The 22,988-nt window shown below is 45.6% G+C and overlaps 2 protein-coding genes across 2 annotated transcripts; one reads left to right on the top strand and one right to left on the bottom strand.

Moving 5' to 3' along the window:
- Positions 1-159: 159 nt before the first annotated feature.
- On the bottom strand, positions 160-13,351 carry tmc5 (transmembrane channel like 5). The gene is made up of 21 exons (XM_047043680.1): positions 13,242-13,351; positions 12,412-12,621; positions 11,249-11,478; positions 10,788-10,865; positions 9,694-9,810; positions 9,380-9,482; positions 8,908-8,989; positions 7,865-8,119; positions 7,397-7,542; positions 6,957-7,101; positions 6,647-6,799; positions 5,827-5,987; positions 5,474-5,555; positions 5,286-5,383; positions 5,015-5,110; positions 4,856-4,931; positions 3,249-3,382; positions 2,526-2,699; positions 1,901-1,979; positions 1,411-1,500; positions 160-1,104 (listed from the first exon to the last, which is right to left on the bottom strand). Exons 2-21 carry the CDS (start codon positions 12,480-12,482, stop codon positions 571-573), a joined length of 2,904 nt encoding a protein of 967 aa, XP_046899636.1. The 5' UTR covers positions 12,483-12,621; positions 13,242-13,351; the 3' UTR covers positions 160-570.
- A 593-nt stretch (positions 13,352-13,944) lies between these two features.
- LOC124483302 (transmembrane channel-like protein 7) lies at positions 13,945-22,764 on the top strand. The gene is made up of 16 exons (XM_047043681.1): positions 13,945-14,084; positions 14,511-14,775; positions 15,231-15,379; positions 15,937-16,092; positions 16,435-16,520; positions 16,749-16,894; positions 17,163-17,310; positions 18,241-18,417; positions 18,889-19,034; positions 19,252-19,366; positions 19,529-19,626; positions 20,048-20,231; positions 20,779-20,909; positions 21,086-21,241; positions 21,517-21,595; positions 22,178-22,764. Exons 1-16 carry the CDS (start codon positions 14,069-14,071, stop codon positions 22,373-22,375), a joined length of 2,250 nt encoding a protein of 749 aa, XP_046899637.1. The 5' UTR covers positions 13,945-14,068; the 3' UTR covers positions 22,376-22,764.
- Positions 22,765-22,988: the final 224 nt, after the last annotated feature.

Here is a 22,988-nt window from a genome sequence, read left to right as displayed (position 1 = left end):
GCGATGAGAACGACAACAGTGGCGCACAATGTTTGAGGTGAGGAGCACTTCTGTCTGGTGTCGTCCAATCAAAATAGCCTGTGAACCTTTTGAACTGTGTTATTTACATATTGCCATTTATACATTTATACAGTGTATTGGACATTCCTCTAGTTCACAGCTTTACGTTGACAGATAACAGGTTCAGCCACTGATTGGCTCAAAAGTGTGTGCGTACAATGCACGTTATTTCCATACCTCGACATTTTTCATTTAAAACATACATTTTTCTAAATTTAGTTTTTGTTTTGTTTGATCATTTACATGTAGTCATTTAGCAGACTCATATCCAAAGCGACTTACAGTAAGTACATCATTAGTTGGACCAGTTAACAATTTCACATTCTGTAAGTTCAAAGAACTAATAAACAATAGAGATGGCCAGCACCCTCATTATGCTGGATACTATGCGTCGTTTGCTTAAATTTCAAGTGTCCTTTTTCCTGTCTGTCCATTTCCTGTGTCCCATCTGTCCATTTCCTGTTCTACTTCCTGTCTCCGTGGTTCACTACAGCCCATGCTTCGCTCAGCTCAGTATCCATCATCGTACTCATTCTGAGCCTGCTGACGAGCCAGCATGGCCTGTATAAGTGCACTTGACCCTAACGGGGCTGGGTTCTCCGGAGGAGCGGGGATCCGGAAGACGTTCTCCTCCTCCTCTGCTTTCTGTCGAGCGCGCATTGCCTGTTCCACGGCACTGGACCTGGTTGACATGGGGTCCTGGGAAGAAACCTGTGCCCCGAAAGGAGCATCTTCTTCTTCTGCCCTCTGCCTAGCTTGCATGACCTGGATCAGAGCACTAGGTTTGGAGTTTGCGTTGTGGCCTGGAAGCGGCGCCCCGTAATAATCGGCTACATCCTGTTCTTCGGCCTTCTGCCTGGTTAGCATGGCCTGCATCATGGCGCTGGATGTCGTGGACACCGAGATATCTGAGGGAATAATCGCGCCATTGTAGCCTACTCCGTTTTCCTCCTCTTCCAATCGTTGTCGGGCTAGCAGGGCCTGGAACAGGGCATTGGACGATGACTGTCCACCACTGGACTGGTCATCTTGTCTTCTTTTGGACTGGTGGAAAGAGAAGGGAGAGGAGATTGTACGTCCACATTGACAGTTTGAAGTTATTTAGCATAAGTGGTTAGGGTTAGCATTTAGCATAAGTTAAAGCAGTTGTTCTCAAACTGTCGCGTGCCAAGCAGGCCTGCAGGGGGTTGGGGACGGGGAAGACCAGTACATTGTTTTAGAAAGAGGATCTTATTACAATGGGAGGGTGTGAGGTATTTTATTTTTTTCAAAGTGTGGCCTGATTGAAAAAGCTGGAGAAGAACTGAGTTAGAGAAACACACTGAAGGTCTCTGCATAATTACCACATACCTGTTTAGCCTTTTTTGGTTTTTGCTTGTTTTGGTTTGATTTTTGAAGGGCCTGGAGTTTCTCTAACAGGAAAGTCTTGTCCTTTCCTTCCTGGTAAAATACATGAGAGAAAAGGTTGAAAGAAATCACAAAGCTATAGGCCTCAACGGGTATATTGCATACCATTTGGGCTAAAGCTAGGACCGTGACTAATTTCCTACATGTCTTCCCCTTCTCTCTTTCCCTACTTTTCTGTCTCTCTCCAACTGCTTCATCAATATAAATAAAACCCCCAAAATGTCTCAATGCTTTTAGTCTACAATACATGTAAACCATTCTGCGAAACCAAATTTTCACAAAAGCATTGTTCGAGCAGGAGAAACAGTCAGTTTGAGATTGTTAAATTAAACACCAGTCAAAAAATGAAAATAGTTTTTTCAAAAGAATTCTGGCACCACTCTACACTATTCGAGACAAAGACTTAAAAAATGTCAGCCGTTACATAACTCACATTAACAATTTGCTGCTTGAGGAGAACAATGAGCAGTTTGCGTCCCTTTGTGATCTGCCAAAGGATGTATATGAAAACTCTGCAGACAAAGAGAGAGAGAAAGCGAGAGAGGGATGGGGGGAGAGAAGAGAGAGAGTGAGAAGGAGGTAAGTCCACTTGCTGGAAGGTAAAGTACACCTGCTCACCACATATAAAAAAAGTCCCAGACAATAACATACTTGCTGGACTCAGATTACATGGTGTGAAATTCAAAAAGAAACCAAGGGTGAATAAAATGTAATAACGCCAGTATGACAGCATACAAGTTTCGTTTTTTTATGGTACAAGAAGAGTCAAGAGAGTGTCCTAGGGCTTATGGTCCTGATATGATACGGTAAATGACTGATTAACTCATATTTGACTGATTTATAGTCAACTGACCTTACAGTTTAGCTATGCTTAATGAATGATCCACTCAACCTCTGGCCTTTGTTTTCTTCCTCCATGACATGACTTATTTTTTCTTATGCGACAACAGACCCAGAAAAAGCTGGAGGCCACACTTAATAAAAAAGGCCCTGAATGTACATGCAACCAGGAAGTTGATGTGTCTGGAGTGTGAACCACCTTGAAGGCCCTGACTCACATGATGATGAGGGCAATGAGGAAGTAGAAGACCTCGCTCCTGACGACGTTCTCGTAGATCCACACAAACCACTGAGAACCAGAGACGGTCTGCTCGCTCTCCATCCAAATGGACACGGCGTCAAAGGTTGTGCTGAGGCCCCGGAATGGACCGCACTGCTTCGACGGAGGCAGACTGGAAAGAGTCGTAGGGTTTTTATAGTCATTGATTCTATGTTGAGCGTTGTCATGCTTTTTTTGTTGGATAGAGACAGTTGGAGGTAGACAGGAAGGCAGGGAGAGAGGGGGAGGGGAAGACATGCAACAAAGGGCCCCGGGCCAGATTCAAACCGAGGCTGCTGCGGTAAGTCTTTGCCACGTGCGGTGCGCGCTCTGCCCCCAGTGAGCAATACCTGTAGCATATACACGCATTCTAAAGAGCTGCGTAGAGCTAACCGCGGGGCACATTCTCACTTCGGAAACCTTCATGGCTCAAAACTATCATTTGACTAATTCTACCTCGTTTGATTATATCATCGAGAGTTTTAAACAGGGAATTCAGCTTGGTTAATGAATGCCAAGTTGGATGTGAGAGTTCCGGAGACTGTGTATGAAATATGAATGACTCTACAATAGTATCCTATTTCCCTCAACACGCCCCCCCCCCCCCCCCCACACACACACACACACACACACACACACACACACACCACCACCACCACCCCCTCCCTCCCATGCCCCCTACCTCCAGACGGTGTGGGCCAACATGGAGAGAGCTCCCAGGAAGGAGGGGAAGAAGAGCAGGGCGATGAAGATGGTCTGCATCTGGGCCGCCCGGCCTGACCTCCGGGGGGGCTGACAGTTCTGGGTCAGGCTCACCTAGACATCCCCATGGAACGAGAGAAGATATAAGATATGTATCCTCCTCTCTCTTAACGAGAAAGAGAGAGAAGGAGAGAGAGAGAGAGAGGTGAGGCATTGAACGTATGCTATGGACAGTGTTGTGAACGTGTAAACTTAAAACGCCGATGGACAAGTCATAACTGATCACAACGGGGCACCTAAGGGGTCTCTAAGCACACCGTAGCTACAGCTTGTGTCAGTTTCATTCCAATGCCATCTTAAATGTAAGTACTTTTGTGAAGTAATGGAATCCATTTGACGCTGCGAGAAGAGCTGCAGCATCACCGGGAAAGTGTACCTTTCGGCCTGTCACGGAAAAATATGAACGTGTCTCTGAAGCTTTGAATGGGCTCGTGCCCACGGCACGGCCATTCAACAGTCATAAAACATTCAGCGTTGCCCGTCACATGGGGGTAACACGAGTCCACGAGACGAGAGGAGGGGCCGCGTAGACCTCGGCATGGTGATCTATGGCGGTGTCCCATCGCACGGCTTCACCTTACACTTTAGAGCCATCGGAGTCCGACACGCCGCTGAACTCGCCCTCGCCAAGGATTGTTTATATGAGGTGGCTCAGTGCTAAATGACACCTTTTGATCGATGACGGATTCAGGAAGTCTTTCTGATCACGCGACAGCTCCCTGAATTTCTTGTCAGCTGTATCTCGGTGTGACAGGGTAGAAAGCATTTTGAGAAAGTGTCCCGCTTTTTTCTTGCACGTGTGTCTGCTCATACTTCCCGGAAAATAAGGTTCCTCTATCTTGTCTATATTAATACTATAATTGGCTATTTGTCCAGTACCTTGACATTAGCAGAAACATATTATGTTTTAATCATGTCTTACAACAATTCACATTTGTTGTTATTTTCAAGTATAAAAAAATCAAACTGAGATGCAACCTTGAGAAAGACTTTGTTATTATTTTAATCCACTGTGTACTTTTTAAGATCACCGCTTTCATGCACTGTGTTCTAAAGTATCAGTCTCCATGATGCATTATTCAAACTTGATTTGGTACACACTAGAACCTAAGTGAAGACTCACAAACCATTTCAAGCGATTTCTAATGTTTCTGGGGAATAGGTTTAACTTAACTGGCAACTCTTCACATCAAGGGTACATCAACTGACATAACAACACCTAATGAAAACATTGTAGGTTTGTAGGAATAGTTATGTGATTAAATTAACCTATAATCAGCGTTATAGGTTGTTATTAAAGTGTAAGAAGGCACATTGTGTGAGGGGTGTAAGAGTTAAGTGGATGTTGTAAAAGGGGCAGTTGAAGGCTGTGTCTCAACAAAAAAAAGACCCCATTTTGCAATGGAACACGAGAGATATATATCTGTATATCTGCACAATCTGACCTTAAATATATGTTGAATTCTGAACTACATGACATGACACCATGCACATACACACACACACACACAACGCCGACAGCCCTACCTTCTTCAGGTAGAACAGGATGAAGAATTTGATGATCTGAATCACGGGCAGGAGGGGAGAGAAATAGATCCCAATCCTGCCAAAAGGAGACATACATTTTCCCATCAGCTGACTGAAATTCTCCATGTCAGGTGTTTAGAATTTGGTGGTTATATTTACCACGCCAATGTCTGTGCATAGATGAGGTCTAGAACATTCCTAGCAACATCAAACTCTGGAACCCCCAAGTTGGGCAGGCATTTGGTCCCAATGACGCTGTGAAAAAAGTTTTGTTATATGAATGATGCTTTCCATTATTGACATTCATCTTACTTATGGTTTAACATGTTGAATGTATTATTTTCATTAAACATTTTCAATTTCGTTTTAGTTTTAATTACACAGTACATGTTTGAATGCGAGTTGAAGATTTCTTAGAAATGTTCCTCACTTTCTGAGAAACTCTCCAAAAAAGGAGCCCAACATCAGGAAGATGAAGTCAACAATGACCAACCGGTACAAGTTCTGCCCAACAACAGACTCCCAGCACTGTGATAGGGAATACATATGGGTTAAAATAGCCAATTGGTGTGGGTTACAACCATATAGGATGGAACTGATTGGTCTGAAAGTACTCACAGGCAAGCTATTGTCATTGGCCACATCATTCATCCAGTAGTAGCAGAGTATTCCCAAGATAGACATTTTCAAAATGACATTCCTAGAGTTGTGAAAAAATACAGATTGACAATGTGGCTGTACAATGGGAATGTAGTTGGGAGTATATACAGTGATGTAAAGTAAACTTTTACATTTTCCCTTTTCCTCTCCTTTATTCTCCCTCCCGCCCGCCCGCCCGCCCGCCCGCCCTCCCTCCCTCCCTCCCTCCCTCCCTCCCTCCCTCCCTCCCTCCCTCCCTCCCTCCCTCCCTCCCTCTCTCCCTCTCTCTCTCTCTCTCTCTCTCTCTCTCTCTCTCTCATCTGGGCACCTACCTGACTATGATGGCGTAGATCTGCATGCGCGGGTGGGAGTAGTGCTCGAACTTGTTGACCAGCGAGTAGAAGAGAGGGACGACCAGGTTGATGAGGGACACGACGAACGGGAGGAGGAGGGTGGCGGCCTCGTCCACCAGAGAGTTGGAAACCGACACTTGCTGTAAAGAAACAGACAATCAATGAACGGCTTCGAAGCGATATACTTATAAGAGGAACATGAGTGAAGCATGTCCAGAAATGCATAGTTACATCTTTATTTTTTCAGAATGAAAACATTAATTTTACTTTATTCAGGAATGTATGCCAGAGGCAGCACACACCTTGTACAGCCTTTAGTGTGACACCGTTAAAGATTACACGACAGCCCTTACTGTAAGCGAGGCGGGTTTATCGAAGATAAAGGAGGCCATTAGAATGACAACAAGCTCTTGTGACATTTAGAACTTGAAGTTGACCTCTGGGAATCGTACCAGGAACTTCATCTTGTGTTGTGTGTTGTGTGTTGTCTTGTGTGGTGTCAGGTATGCTGTTGATGTAGTATTTTATTATGGATTGAATGTGTTTTAATACCTGTCTACAAGCAAATTTCCCCTAGTGGGATCAATAAAATTGACTTGACTTGATCTGGGTTACCTAACCAGGAAGAGGTTGGATGTTCAGATATACAGTATCAAAGGCTAGTAAATGACAATGGAATGGACTTGTTCCATCGGTTGAAAGTTGATCATTGACCTTTCTGTACTTCCCTGTACCCAGAAAAATCATTTAGCTATAGCATCATTCTATACAGTTTTGCTTTGGTCTTTAGTCTGCGTACCTCTCTGTCAAACTGACACAGGAAGTAAACGGCGGCGCCACAGCCCAGTGCCAGGACCGTGGAGAACACCCAGGTAGCCAAGTGGACCCCCAGGTGTTTGAGCCTCTCAGACATGGGCAGGTAGGCCACATGAGCATTCTCCGACAGAGACTCCTGGAGGGGAGAGAGGGTAAACAGTTCAGCGACACGGAAGAAAACGAGATCGTCCGACGAGCTGAGAAGATAAACAGAGACCAACAGGCACAGACTGACCCCTTATCGGAAAGGGGTTAGCGTTCGCTTGCAGCGTGTCGAGCACAGGGACAGGTACCTTGAGTTGGACGCGGAGGTTGTTCTTGCGCTGTCTGACCGCTCTCTCGTTGGTCACGTTGAAGTCCCAGGTACAGAGGAGCGTCCAGGCGCCGCCGGATGTCGGGTCAGCCAGGACGTAGTTCCTTTTGAATGAACTGGCCATGCTGGAGAGAGACAGACACACACACACAGACAGACACAAAAACAGAGATGCAGACAGACAGACAGACAGACAGACAGACAGACAGACAGACAGACAGACAGACAGACAGACAGACAGACAGACAGACAGAAAGACAGATAGATAGATAGATAGATAGATAGAGACAGACCAGAGAGAGAGAGAGAGAGAGTACAGAATTTCTAGTTACCACACTTAGACAACGTGTAACTGCTTGGGTTATTGTCCCTCTTCATGACAATCGATGGAATAGTATAAGTGGTTAGAGCCCTACTGACCTGTATATCAGGGCACCTCCACACAAGACCATGTAGGCTGCTATGGTGAAGAAGTAGGCCAACTGCATGTTGTATTTTGTAGGAGCTGACCCTGTGGTCTCGTGACTGTATGCACCATAGTACATCACGGTGTTCGTGAAGTGACCCTGTGGAATCACAATTTAAAAGGCATTTACTGACACCTCAATTACTAGTCAAATCAAATTTGAAATAGAGGGTGTCTTTGCCGTCCTGGCTGCTGTCCTGCCATGCTAGTTTGGGCTGTCTGAGCCCCCCCCCCCACACACACACACACACACACACTCCACAATTGTAATATTTTTACCATTCAAGTACAACAATAAAATACTGATTACAAGGAGCAAAGCTAAGCAATGTAGCTAAACTAACTTAGCATGTATAAACGAGTACAATTGTATTCAAACTAGGAATGGAAAAGGATGAAAGTGCAACGTGAAGCGAACCCACCGCTCCGGTCAGCAACTCCAGCCCTTGGAAGTCCACGGTGAAGCTGGCTGTGGCGTTATGCACCAGCTGAGGGACGGTGATGAAGCCAAAGTTGACCAGGAAGGAGAAGAAATTGAGCATGAGCAGCCACTTGAGGAACAGGAAGTAGGAGAGGACGCCAGTTCCGAACTTGCCGCCAATCTCCTTGAACGTCCCTTGCCAGATCTTCAAGGCCTGCCGGGCTGAGGTCATGTGAATGCCGCACCTGCGGAAGGACTGGGGGGTGGAGGAGCTTGTCTTTGAACATAGCAGATACTAAGACACAAACCTGAGTCTATCACATAGACCAGTTACTTTGAAGTAGTGGACAGCCTTGGAGGTGTGCTTGATTTTCCTTTCAGCGAGCATTTATGGGACAAATCCATTTGTGTCCTCGCACTGCGTATGATAAATCAGGCACACCCAAGAATTTGATAGTAAAATTGATATTTGTAAATAGTTATTGACAGAGGCCTGTTACTTTGTCATTCCACTAACAATGACTGAAAGTTGTCAAATTAAAATCAGACAGAGATCAAAGAGTTGGGAAGCACTTGATTTGATCTCGTGGCTCCATGAAAAACCCTCAGTCTAATCAAGAGCACCTCTATTCAACCACACTATGATTCACACCATACCTGACCCTGATCTGATAACATCAACTAAGACAGAAAGTGGAGAAGCGCATTAACAACCTAATGATGTGTAAGGTCTAATTAGACTGGAGCCAGAAGTATACTTCTGTCGCTTGTTAGTGTGGAGCAACCTCACAAGGCTTGATCTCAGGCCCTCTTCCCACTATAACATCTATTTGTTTTATTAGTCATTATTAGCCACCATGAAAAGCTATTCATTTGATAGCATGGATGCTTGGTACTTCTGCTCAACCAGAAGATCATCCAAGAGTCATTGACCTGACCAGGAAAAGATGTTGTAGACATTATGCCATAGGACACTAGGCTTGATTCTGAGTCACGACATATTGATTTGGTTCTTTATCAGCGAACACTGACAGTGTGACTCACCAACGACATGTTCTCTGTGCATTCTGCAAAGCAGGTGAACTGGCGAGCACGCTCCGAGGACTTGAAGGCCAGAACCTGGCTCCTAATGAGATGGGGAAGGAAACAGATAATGTTTGGCGACGTCATGAGCTGCCTTTATCTCTCCATGGAGATATACAACCTGTCAAAGCAGCCCAAGTCTGTATGGTGGCTGTGAAACTTTGGACTCCAAAGGTATTTTTATTAGCAGGGTCTATGAACGAGGGAGTGTGTGCGTGCCTGTGTGCCCCCCCCCCCCCCCCACACACACACACACACACACACACAAACACACCCACACACACACACACAAACACACCCACACCAAACCATGACACAACCATGAGCCTTGACACAAAACCTATCCTTGTGCAAACAGAACACCTTACTTCCCGCATCTGCGCCGAGCCAAACCGAAGAAGGAGTAAACCCCGCCCCCTCGTCAAACACCCACCTGATGTGCTTCTTGTCCTCGAAGCTCATGGGGAGGCCTTGGATGGCACGTATTCTGTCGCGAGTGGACAGGGCGACCAGTTCTTTCACCAGGTCCTGCTCCTCTGTGGAGATAAGGACAGGACGAAACACGTGAGGAAAGACGTCATCTCCGATGGAACACTCCGGAAGGTCAGTCTGAAGACGCTCCGCTCGATATGAAAACCCGGGATGACTTGAGAGATGACAAAGGCATTTGTTTCCTACACAGGACACCTGCCAATCTTACCTGGTCAGGAAGAACAGAAAGTGAATTGAATGTCTCCCCTGTCTTACCGTTCTCGATCTCAGCTCTGATGGCGTGCTCTGTCAAGCCCAGATTACTCATGGCAGCCTCTCCACCAGGGAATAGACTCATCCTTCTCATTCCCCTCCAACGCATTGTCATATTACCTGAAACCACATGAAAAACAAATCAGTATATTACATGATTTTTTTTATTTATTTCATTGATATACAGTGTCCCCCGAAAACATAACTGTGTCAGTGAAATTACCTCAGGTAATTTAACACATGGAGATTGGTAAGAATGGTCATGCTACTATATAACTATATCTCATCTTAGGTGGATGTCAAACCAATAAAACATAATGTCAAGTTTCCATTTATTAATAATTTGTATATGGTATTGTGTTTACCTTGTCTCCTACCATATTCATATAACCTACATACACAAGACGAGCATGCAGTTACTGGCCAATCAGTTTCCAGTTGGATGTTCTTCAATGAAAAAGTCACTAAGTTCATGTCTGGTGTATTACCCTGGCAAACACAATTCCTTTAAGGCAAATAAGCTTTGACAACTACTGTAGATTCACTTTAGACTAACTAGGTTATTCAATACTCAAGGAAATGGGTCTTATCACATACAACAAAGGTAGATACCTGATGCTAATATTTACACCACTAAAGGAGTTACCAACGGTTTCTGTTCAGTCAATACAAGTAAATCAACTACCAAACTCTTAAAATTCAATCAATTATAAAGGGGGTAATTTTTAAGGATTTTATGACAGATTATACATTAACATCTACTGTTGTCTTTAATTCTAGACTGGCTCCTTTTAAGGAAATGAGAATTCCGTAAAATGTTCCCTACTTTTCTGAAAAATACTTCCTGGTCACTGAATAGTTTACTTATTGATAACAGCAACACCATGAAAAAACTGCTGTGATGCGTGTCACAGTCAAATGTTTAGGGTTTTGGAGCTTTCTCTGTTTGCTGACATATCATAACAACTGTGTGATGGACGCTAACTTCAGTAACAGTGTATCTTTAATGTTTCCTGAGTTTAAAAACGGTGACAACTCGGAAAAGAAACGGACCCCTTGAGCGTTTGTAAATGTTTAGAAAGTTCTTCAAACGGTACCTGTGAATGCAGAGAGCTGTCGTACGGAAGGGGAAGGATCATACTGAGCCGCAGGTTCTATCTGGAACGTACTGTGGTCTAAACATGAGAAACAAGACAGAGAACTGGAGGGATTAGGAACACGCCGTCACATAGCAACGCACTACAACAAAATGCTCCTGAAGTGAGTTACACACGCAGTGTGCTTGTAAACCACAATGGACCCTCGATGACATAAATACTAGTATGCAGATCTGAATCTGCATACTGCATATCTTGAACTCCGTTTTTTCATGCGTCACCGGTGGGATATGAACTTCCCGCCTTCTGCGTGGAATCCCATCCAAATTAAGTCCACCCCCCCTCAACAACTGAAACAACAATTGGGCTTTCCAGGTCATAGACAACAGTACTCATGACATAGTTGTGGATCCCAACCACCTCCTCTAATGAGCACATGAGAGGTCAGGCTCTCCACTTACTGAGCTCATGCTGCAGCCACTTGGGGCTCTCTGGTCGGGGCGAAAGGAGACCCATGGGGATGCTGTCCCTGCCCCTCCAGCTGCCCTCCTGCCAGCCCCCCCAGGGCACCTTCTCCAGGGCGTCGTCGTAGCCCGCCGGGCGGCCCTCTGGCTGCTGCCAACCTCTCTGCCCGCCCGCATTGGCCTCTCGGGCGTAGGGATTACTGTGCTGGTGTTTGTTCCTGGAGGGGCTACAGATAGGAAGAGAGTTGAGAGAGAGGGGAGGGAAGAGAGGACAGTTGACAAACACATGTTGCTGGTTGATATACTTATATATACTTATATATAATTATTCTTATATATAAGTATCATAGTCAGAAAAATTATTATTAAAAGCTTGTTGACCCTTACCCACTCTGGCAGTCATGTCCCACAAACTGAACAGTACATTATTAACTTTAGTCACTGTTGTGTTTTGAGTTTGTTGCTGGTGCGGGTGGCGTGGTGACGTTGTTTCCCGCAAGTGTTTCACGCCTTGTTACATTGTTTTATGTTCAGAAATTCATTTTTGTTCATTTTGTTCAGAAACAATGCTTGGTTTTTCTTAATATCGCTTGGCTCACCTAGACTAGTTAGTATGTAGCTCGTATTAGCATTCCACTCCGTGCTGTAGCCCAGCTCGTACAGTTTCAGTTTTTATTTTGTAACATGTCACTGATACATTGTTATGTATTCTCTCAAGTTTTACCTTCTTACACTTTCAATAAACCATGTTGGAGGAACACGTCTCCGGTGGATTGTTTGTGGGAAGAGTTTAGCTGTTCGTCAAACGATACTCAGCACAGTATAGGGAGGAAAGAACAGTCACTTACTTTATCTTTCATGTAGCTCTGATTGTTTCTATGTATTTTAGAGGAGCTATTATTGGAAGCCAGGCTATAAATCACACCGTCAACACGTTGCCATTCACCCCAACCTTGACAACAATAACTTCAAATTACCTTGCCCCCACCCCATCCACACGCAAACCCACCCCGGTTTCTATTGACAGCAAGATGCATTTTACTTGTATGAACTGAGTGGTGACTCCCGTACAAAATGCAAATGTATCTGTGTCCAAGATAGGGGAGGTAAAATAATAAAAGATAACATAGACACAAAGTCACAATATAAAAGTGTCAAACCTCCTGTCGACCTCCAGTGTTTCGCTGTCATGGTAGGCAGGGTTGAAATGTCCCCCGTTGTAGTGTGACATGAGATCTTCGATCTTGGACTTCTCTTCCTCCTCTTACTCAAAAGAGGCTTTCCCCCTCTTTAATGCTCCTTCTTCGGTCTCTCGTTCCTTCTCTAGTGCGCCACAGTCTTGGATGTCCACCTATTCTTGGTAAACACACCTGGGAGTCATAAAACATCTCCCATTACAAAGAAAGCAAACGAGTTGTCTTGTTCAATGATGCAGTTCTGGTATAGAATAAAGATCCTATACCTAGGCTAACATTAATACTTTCATGGTAAGGTCTTGTTTACATCGACAAAGAATGGTATTCAGCACACCACTTATAATAAGACTGCATTTTAATCCATGTACATTCAAACAGCTATAACCCAAGGGAAACCTGTAATTTAACTCTTTTCCTATGCCTCCGTGTAATTCATTATTAATGAATACTGCGGATAAGGTTTCTGACAGACAATTTGTGGTTCCTCGGGGGCAGAAGTAGGAGTATCAGTACAGGAAAGACAAATCTGAATAGCAAAAGAACAATCTGGAGAAAACAATCTGAGTGGATGTTCAAACATTGCTGTCCCAACAAGTCAAAATGGATCACAATGCTATCAGTAAATGAAGCTCCATTGAAATAATGTGGTTACTCAAATACTATACTATTCAATTTCCATGAAGTGATACAAAGTATACACACTTTACCATAATAATTAAAGTGTGTCATAATAATAAGTCACCATAATAATACACCATGATAAAAGTTATGTACAAGCTAGCTTTTCAACTTACATAGATAGTCTTCTTCAAGTTAAATAAATGCAAGCTAATCCCAAATTATTCCAGTGTTCCAGTATTAAAATGCAGCCTGGTGGAGACAGAGACTGAGAGTGATATATCTACCTGTGGACAGCGGTGATGTACCCGGAACTGTGGTCTAAATTCATAAGGTTGAAAGTTCACTGCCTTTGAATAAACCATGCAAATCCCAAGGCTCTCTAAAGACAAACATAAGGACTCCCATGAGTTGAAACCTAATTGGAATAGTAATATGTTGCCAGGAAATGCTAAACGTTTAGATTAATACATAGTGAAAGCAGAATAATGTCCACTTTGCACTGGGAATGTCAACATGTAACCTATTCAAGCGACTTAATGATTAACCTAGGGTTCTCATGGTCTGTATGAAGCACAGATGATTATACCCATACCAATGCTTTTACTGATACTAAATACTCCTCAAAAACGTTTTTATTGAATCATGTTTAATATATTAATTTTAGTGTTTGAGGATCAGGACAAAATAAAACAGTTACTGTTTTGTCGAGTATAGGCTAAATAGGCGCATTTCGCAAAAACTAAACTGATCAATTAACATTATTTACAACGTCAATAATGCCGTTTTATATCAACATAACATGTGCATTTGTTATGTAGGCCTACAGTTAGTAAATATTGTTTTGTTTTCTTATATTTATTTTTAGCCAAGTCCCCCTGGATTTCAGGAAGTGGATAGGCATTGTTTTCCTACTCCGTAGACAGTAAACGGGAGCTGTCAGGCTAGCAAAGTTGGACAACTTTCTTTGATGGTCGCTAAACGTTCGTGAAGAACACTAAAAATGGAGATAGACTCAGGTAAACTATGCAAACTAAATTTGTCTGACTTTTAACAATATAGACAACTGCTGTACTTGTCCTCAGGCTAACTAAAGTAGTTAGCAACAGTGTAGCCAGCTAGCTTAACTGTGCGGTCTGACAGCAGTTTATCTATACTAAATTCTTTCTGGCTATTATTATATTATTATAACTACAAACATGTTTTCAGACACCTTTTCATATCTCGCTTGTTAGCAAACAACATATGAATACATTTGTTATATTTGGGCTTTGGACTATCACTTTGATGTTATTTCAACTTAAATTTAATTAAAAAATGAATAATGCCCATTCATACCCTAACCCAAATAACGCTACGAATGCAGGTATTTTTCTGGACAATCGAGTCCTATTTTAGACAACCACAACCACCAACAGTTTCCCACCATGTTTATTTAATAACAGTGTTCTACACGGACCGCACGGGACCAGTCAGCAACCCTTTGCTAGACCAGCTGCCGAGCTACCAGTCTCTGCTGTACCGCAGGAAGCCGTCACATTCGAGCAGTACGAAGCGCAGGAGCAGCACCAGAAACAGGCTGGGCTCGACCAACAGTGGGAGATGGGGGACGACCACCGTGGACAGAGCGGTGGAGAAACAGAAAAGCGGGATAGTTGAAAGAGCTGTCAAAGACCTGCCGAAGCCTATGGGAGAGAAACGCAGAGACAAGTGAGGAAGAGATTCCCCCCCACCCTCCAGACACATTGGCTAAGCACCATATGTAGAACCAAAACACACTTACAATCAAGAGTCTTCATTGACATTGTTTTTAGTCATGCTTAGAAAAAGAGGTGTAAACCCAGCCCGTCTGTATCCTGTCTGTTAGTCACAAACCTGTGGCATCATGTACCGTACAAACTCCTTTTACTGCTCTATTTACGGCTCTAACTTTTTGCAAATGAAAATGAAAGATGAAAATGAATCTAATATATCTAATCACGTATTTGGCAGACACAGATTATACCTGATCTTTGATTTATAAACAAGGAAGACTTTGATCTTATGAGTCACGACTGACCGATATCAAGATTATGCCCGACAAACTGAACCGTATTGGGTTTGTTGACTTTCACGAACGCAATGGACTAACCGATGCTCCGTGCCGACGGTGCCCACCCCCCCAGGGACCAGCGTCTGGAGCAGGCCAGGGAGCTGAGCAGCTGGAGGCAGTGGAGGCAGAGCGCCAGACGAACCCTGCGGAGGCTGGGGGAGGACGCCCGCGACTGGCTCCACTCCCTGGAGCTCTGGAGGGGGGACATCCACCTCATTGAGGGTGAGGCCAGGGGGAGAGGGTGGGAGGTGGGTGGGGATGGGTTGAGGAGGTGGGGGGTAGCTAGCGGTGAGAGGTTTGTTTTTAATGACAACGTGAGTCTCGCTAGCAAGGGTTAGCGGTTTGACTGTTACGCTTCGAGACTCGAGCTTTCGCCTTTGTCGAGCACTAAGATGTTAATTACTCGTACTTTCTAAGGAACTTGTGGTGTGTGTTGGTGTGCATGGAAATATTAGACCAGTGTTTTCCCTGTTTGGGAAAAGTTGGCCACCTCGATACCCATTGTTTATACCTTACAGGCCTCAGTGAATCAATTTATTTGTTACACCTAATTTACTTAAGGTTTGTAGGTAACTGTTTGGATAAATATTGTCCGTGCTTATCTGCAAAAGCCGCACACTGGTTCAACAACAGTTTTGATGCTCGCTCTCTCTCTCTCTCTCTCTCTCTCTCTCTCTCTCTCTCTCTCTCTCTCTCTCTCTCTCTCTCTCTCTCTCTCACTACCTCACTCACTACCTCACTCTCTCTCTCTCCACCTTCTCTCTCCACCCCTCCCTCAGGGATGTTCGGTACAGGGATCCTGTCCTACTTCTCCTTCCTGCGCTACCTGGTCCTGCTGAACTTCGTCATCTTCCTCCTCATGTTCAGCTTCGTCATGCTGCCCATCATCATCGCCCCCCACGCCTCAGGGAACGCCACCTATAACCAGGCGGATGGTAACGCAACATAGATTCCGAACCAGTTTATACCGGTATAATTCAGCACGTGCCAGTTTATAGCAGGAGAAATGCACTACAAAACCTGGTTCTTATTTCTCACAGTCCAACAGAACAGATACAGTAGGAGTATGGACATGAATAAATGTAAACACATTCATATCAGACCATCAATGTTATCTGAGGAGTCATTTTACGTCGTAGAATTTTTTGTGTGTATTTTTTCTGATCTAATTAGCCCCCAGATAAGCTATTAAACAGAGTGCTTCCACCATTTCTAATGAGCACAGGCTAGCCTGTGCTGAGCTAACGTACGGGGTGGTCTGTGGCTGTGCTCCACAGGCAGCGTGTGCAGTGTCTACCCCAGCAGCTCACGTCGAGGCCTGGTGGTCTTTCACCAACACATCACTGACTTACTCTCCGGAGGGGTATGTCGCCTGTTCTCCCCGAACATTCTGCCTTCATGAGTGTTCACTGCTGATATAAAACTCTTATTTTGAAAGCAGAGACATGACGCTAATACTTCTTATGTATACTGTGTTCTGAACACTGAGCTTTATGGATGTGAGGTATCTTTAAAGTGTGGGATGATGGGAAACCGAAAATATTCTTTAATGGACCTGGTGTAAGTGAGTTCTCTGGACTGTGACCCACAGGGTTTTCTGGAGCAGACCTACCTGTTCTATGGCTACTACCGGGTGGATGCCATCCACTTCCCTGGGTTCAGTTACAACCTTCCTCTAGCCTACCTACTGGTCACCATAGCCTACCTCTTCCTCAGTCTCATATGGATCGTGAAAAGGTACCGTCACCAGCATCTACAAAAGGGCTGTTCTTTTGGGGCTGAATTAGTCTATTTTCAGCCAAGGTTACAGTACTACTCACAATATCCTTCCCAAGTACAGTAATGCATTGGTCTTAATTCATTCTGATCTCAAAAAAAAAAAAAAATCACATTTTTCCAGACTAGGTACAAATAATGAATGCACAGTTACAAATCAACAGTCAATTCAGATATCCTAATTATTGATATTGACCCACTGTGCATTTGAATGATTTGTTTCTCCCAGGTCTGCCACGGGGTTCAAGCGTAACCTGGTGCAGGACGAGGACCGCTTCCAGAGCTTCTGCAACAAGATCTTTGCCGGCTGGGACTTCTGCATCACCAACGAGAACGCGGCCAGGCTGAAGCGGAGCAGCCTGCTGTACGAGCTCAAGGTGAGGCGAGGGGGCCTCGAGGTGAGGCGAGGGGGCCTCGAGGTGAGGCGAGTGGGGCCTCAAGGTGAGGCGAGGGGGCCTCAAGGTGAGGCGAGCGGGGGCCTCAAGGTGAGGCGAGGGGGCCTTAAGGTGGGGCGAGGGGGCCTCAAGGTGAGGCGAGGGGGGCCTCAAGGTGAGGTGAGCGGGGCCTAAAGGTGAGGCGAGGGGGTCTCAAGGTGAGGCGAGGGGGCCACAAGGTGAGGTGAGCGGGGCCTCAAGGTGATGCGAGGGGGGCCTCAAGGTGAGGTGAGCGGGGCCTCAAGGTGAGGCGAGGGTGCCTCAAGGTGAGGCGAGGGGGCCACAAGGTGAGGTGAGCGGGGCCTCAAGGTGAGGCGAGGGGGCCTCAAGGTGAGGCTAGGGGGGCCTCAAGGTGGGGCTAGGGGGGCCTCGAAGTGAGGCGAGGGGGCCTCGAGGTGAGGCGAGGGGGGCCTCGAGGTGAGGCGAGGGGGCGTCAAGGTGAGGCGAGGGGGGCCTTGAGGTGAGGCGAGGGGGCCTCAAGGTGAGGCAAAGGGGGCCTCAAGGTGAGGCGAGGGGGCCTCGAGGTGAGGCGAAGGGGCCGCTATCGATGGGAGAGAGAGTCTGTTCAGGACTGCAGGTGTTTGCTTTCACTGCACTGAGGGATGGCTTCTATCCCAAGTGAGAATGCGGGTTTCGACAAGTTTGCTCTGCCTGCGCCTGCTAAATATCTCGTGCAAGCAACCCGGCGATGCCTCTTTGCACTCAGTGCTCGGGGATTCATATGTTGTGCTTTCTTATCGATTTCCCCCCCAGCTTTTTCCGAGGTCAAGGTTACATTAAATGATGTCACGCTCGCGCCTCTGTCCGGCAAGCGACCACAGCAGCACGTAACAGTAGCACGTTCTATTTTCTTCACGTCACTCTTTTTACCAGACTGACCTGGAGGAGGAGCGGATCAAGCAGAAGATCGCCGACCGCACGCGAGGCCAGCGGTGCAGGATCTACCTGATCCGACTGATCCTCAACCTGTTTGTGGTGGCTGTCCTGGCCGCCTGTTTTTACAGCATCTACAGGGCCACCGTGTTCTCCCAGACAGTCCAGGTCACCAAGGTTGGTAGATCATCCATCCTGGGGCTATTCGAAAGTGTTGGAGAATGCTAGGCACTGGTTGTTGGGGTTTACAAAACAATACGATGAATGTTAGGGGAAGGTTTACAGATTGTTGCTGAGTTCAGAGGGGTTTCTATTCCTTGTCGTCAGTTATTGTAAACTGAAGCTTTTTTATGTGAAATGTTTTTCAACATTTTCTGAAAATACTGACTAACTGAAGAAAAACAAAACACTGAAAAACAGTTGTAAGTTAAGTGAAAACCCAAATCTATTCAATAACTACTATATATTGAGTGGTTCCCAAACTTTATTTTAGTTTCTGATTTGGTTCATCTAAATGGCTGAGTATATTTCATAAAGAGGTAACATTCTACTGCACAGTTTTACACCCTATTACAGTAGTAACTTTGCTCTGCACAAAGCCCATCCCAGTGACGTATGCAAGCTTTGGTTTTCCGTGGCGTTCGCCAGGTGAACTTCCTGCTGGACCTGATCTACGAGTACCTTCCGTCCATTGTCATCACCCTGGCCAACTTCATCACCCCCCTCCTCTTCTCCTTCATCATCAACTACGAGGACTACTCCCCCGCCTTTGAGATCCGCTTCACCCTCATGAGGTACACGCCTTGTAAAGAGGGTCGAACCGTTTGAGGTGTTTCTGATTCACCTCCGAATTTGCCGAGGTGATCCAGAAGGGATTGTTTGTTATCCTAAATCGAGTCACTTGAACGTGTACCAGGTCATTTAAACGTATCCCTCTATTTCTCTCATTGCGCTCTCTCTCTCTCTCTCTCCCCCCCCCCCCCCCCCCCCCCCCCCCCCCCCCCCCCCCAGGTGTGTGTTCATGCGTCTGGCCAGTATTGGGGTGCTGCTGTTCTCTCTCTGGTCTCAGATCACCACCTGTAAGGAGCAGCCCTGCGTGTGTGGCTACAACCACGTCCTCTACTCTGTGAGTACAGCCCAACGAGCTGCAGGCGTTTATTCCCCACCTGTGAATGATCTAGCAAACGAGCATACTGTACGGTTTGTGGTTTGCGTCAGGGTTAGCTAAAGGTTGAAAGATTTGAATTGATTGGAATTGGTTTGATTCTGTGCTCATCTTTCTGCACAGTGCTGGGAGACCCGCGTGGGCCAGGAAATGTACAAGCTCACGATCTTCGACTTCATCATTATCGCCGCCGTGACTCTCTTCGTGGAGTTCCCCCGGAAGTACGTTTCACGCCATCGCATGTTAGACAGTCACGGTAGAAGCACTGTGTCCTGGATACAGCTTTGGAGGGATCAGTGTCGTACACGCCCAGTCCACAGTTAAAGGAAATCTTTCTTCCGTAACCTGTCCGACCACCGTGCATTTACCACTGCTACTTCGACAGACTGTACAGAGAACCAAAATCCAGCATAACTGTCTTATTTCTCATTTGTTTCCCTCCCTTGTCCTTCCCTCCTATGTCTCTTAACCCCCCCCCCCCCCCTATCTGTTTACCTATCAACCTTACCCCCCCCCCTCAATTTGACCTCTATCTATCCCCCCATCGAACCTAACCGCCCCCCCCCCCCAAATTGACCTCCCCCTATCTGTTCCCCCACCAACCTAACCCCCCCCTCCCCCATCCATCCCTCCCTCCCACAGGCTGATGGTAAACTACTGTGACTGCGGCCTGGCCAAGTGGTGGGGCCAGCAGGAGTTCGCCATCCCCCAGAACGTGCTGGAGATCGTCTACGGCCAGACCATCTGCTGGATCGGCGCCTTCTATTGCCCCCTGCTGCCCGCCATCTGCATCATCAAGTACTTCATCATCTTCTACATCAAGAAGGTAAAAATCGAGCGTTCACAGCTGCCAGGGAAGACAGAGGGTTTCTACTGGCCAGTTGCATAAAGAGGAGTTCAAGCCTGGGGAAAGAGTTGAACCGCCACCTGTTTGTGTGTCAGTTTTCCCATCTTGTTTGTCTTTATCTCATTTACTGTATAGAATAGCAGGGTGTTTGCTAGCTATTCACCTCTGAACCTTAGCCATTCAAGTTCCCTATCAAAGATGGTCTAAAATGGTGATATAGTCTTGTCTTAACCTCAGGGGTATATATTCTATATGTATGTTTACAAACAGTACAATATTGTTTTGAATATTTCTATTTGTCTCTTCCGTATTTGTGCGGCAGTATAAAAGTGCAACGTTGAGAACATTTTAGTTTTAGTCTTTGAATTTTTCCTTCAAGCATTTTTGTATGTTTGCCTAACACTTTGGCACAGTACTGTATATTGTAGCCTGGGCCATGTGAAGTGACTGAAGAGTCACGTTCACATGATCCAACCCATCGTGTTACTCACGCCTGCTGCTCCCTGTGTGGGTGCGACTCCCCCAGGTGTCCCTGGTCAACAACTGTCGTCCAGCCACCCGGCCATTCAGGGCCTCCAGCTCCAACTTCTTCTTCCTGGCTGTACTTCTGATTGGCTTAGCTCTGGCTTGCGTCCCCGTCGCCGTCAGCATCGCCCAGTGAGTACGCGGCCATAGCTGCGATGTCACCACCTGCGCGTGTGTTCACCGCTCGAAACGAGATGCCGTTTTAAAGGGGCGTGCCCCCGGAACTTCCAGTCATGATACCAGAGCTCAAACACGCACCCTTTGCAGCAACAAAGCTAACGGAGCTAACGTCTCCTCCGCCCCCTCAGGATCAGCTGCTCGCAGGCGTGCGGTCCCTTCGTTAACTACACCACCTCCTGGGAGGCCCTCCCCCGCACCGTGGCCCAGCTGCCCTCCCAGGCTCGCTCCGTCCTCCTCGCGCTCTCCTCCGAGGCCTCCGCCGTGTCCCTCTTCGTCATCACGTGGTGCGTATGAAAAAGATAGCCTAGCCTAGCCTGTGTGTTTTGTTTATTTATTTTTTAAATGTAGGGGGGGGGGGCAGGTCGATTATATAGTACGGAGTACAGTTTTTACTCCTGTTTATATGCAGGGTTAGGGTTACCTAACTAACTAACCTTAATATGATGTTACACGTTATGCTGTATGTTGTGCTCCATTGGTCACACTAAGATGTAACTAGCGATCCCTGCGTGTCGCGTTAGTGTGTTTTTGTCATTAATTCCTGTCTGTGTCTCTGCAGCCTGGCCATGTTTTATGTTATCGCGTTAGCCGGCGCCCACAAGAGAGTCATTAACCAGTTGAGAGAGCAGCTGGAAATGGTGAGTACACCTGAGAAACTCTGCAGTTTGGTTGCTTCTAATTTGATGCACAAGGCTTCAGAATTCTATTTTTTAGGTATTCAGGGTAGTTTTCAGGGGAATATTCAGTATATCCATAAACAAAATGAGCTTTCTGTCAAATAGTGCTGTCTTTTATGACATGAATTTGTGAAGTATCTGAGAAGGATGTTTTTGTCTACGACTTGATATTGCCGGTTATCTAGTTTTGGATTGGTGGAAGTAAGGAGCCTCTTTCACGTCTTACTTTGACCAACGGGCATTGTACAATCAAACAGCTCTGCTTGAGGGGTCCCAGCAGTTCAAGATCACATTATGTGATTAGAAACCAAGCTTGTATGTCTCTAGCATCACATCTAGTACAGTACAACAGTTTTGTGTTTCCCAAAAATGTTATTCCTCAAATACAAAGATTTATTGAACATTCATCGTATTTACCGTAAAGCCATTCACTTGACAAGTATACCGGTGACATTTAATGGACAACGGGGCTCGACCTTTGGGACCGGTATGACGTCCAGGAGTTTAAGAGAGAGGGTTAACGTGTGTTTCTCTGTTCTCCAGGAGGGTCGAGACAAGCGTTTCCTCATCCAGAAGTTGTGTCAAGCCCAGAGGGCCCAGGTCCGTTCTCAGTCCCGGCCTCGCGCCCCCTCCCACCCAGACAGGCACAGCCCCAACTACACACTACCATCCCCCACCTACCCCTACAACTCTGGGCTGTTCCTGGTGCAACCTCCCCCTGACTCTTCCACCCACGTGTAAACCACAGAGTAAGAGTGAGCGCTGTAGAACTCGAATAGATTTGAATGGATGCGAAAAGTTCTGAAACCATAGAATTATTGTTTGAGATCTTAATATTGGGAAAGGACTGCCTTTTTTAATCCAAAGTAGATTTGAGCATGTTCAAACTTTTAACTACAATATTGGGACCAATGATTTGAACATGAAGCTCATAAAAACAAAACTGCTGCTATCCTATTTTAGGGTGCATAGCTCTACTGTAGCTACAATAAGAATGGCCTGTTATTTTGTAAGAACATGAGAATCCATTCCATCACTTTTTCCTTCCAAGAAGGACTTTTATTATGAAAACCACTACAACACTTTGAATTAAGTTAAATAAATATTCCATGCCAAATCTGGCCCATGTTTTCTAAACTTGAATGCCCATGAACAAAATGTCCACATATCAATTGTAATTATTTTTACGATGACTTTGTTGCTATGTTTATGAACTATTGAACGGATTTCAGCCTGTCATGATTCCTAAAAGTATTTACTTTTTCAAAATGGCGTGCTATTGAATTGGTATAAATATATTGCCTTGCCCCCACCTTCCACTACTAAGTTGAAATACTAGCCTAATGGTTTACTC

This window comes from Hypomesus transpacificus, chromosome 21, assembly GCF_021917145.1.
Source record: "Hypomesus transpacificus isolate Combined female chromosome 21, fHypTra1, whole genome shotgun sequence".
NCBI classification, from domain to species: Eukaryota; Metazoa; Chordata; class Actinopteri; order Osmeriformes; family Osmeridae; genus Hypomesus; species Hypomesus transpacificus.
The sequence above is the reverse complement of the archived record's forward strand: the minus strand, read 5'-3'. Positions and strand labels throughout refer to the sequence as shown.

Excerpts from the sequence above, each read along its gene's own strand:
- tmc5 (XM_047043680.1), bottom strand. The coding sequence starts at position 12,482 with ATGTCACACTACAACGGGGGACATTTCAACCCTGCCTACCATGACAGC. Across the intron at positions 2,700-3,248 it reads TTGGCCCACACCGTCTGGAG|TCTGCCTCCGTCGAAGCAGT; the intron begins GTAGGGGGCATG and ends GACTCTTTCCAG. Across the intron at positions 1,105-1,410 it reads AACCAAAAAAGGCTAAACAG|TCCAAAAGAAGACAAGATGA; the intron begins GTATGTGGTAAT and ends TCTTTCCACCAG.
- LOC124483302 (XM_047043681.1), top strand. Across the intron at positions 15,380-15,936 it reads GGACATCCACCTCATTGAGG|GGATGTTCGGTACAGGGATC; the intron begins GTGAGGCCAGGG and ends CCCCTCCCTCAG. Across the intron at positions 21,242-21,516 it reads TCCCTCTTCGTCATCACGTG|CCTGGCCATGTTTTATGTTA; the intron begins GTGCGTATGAAA and ends GTGTCTCTGCAG.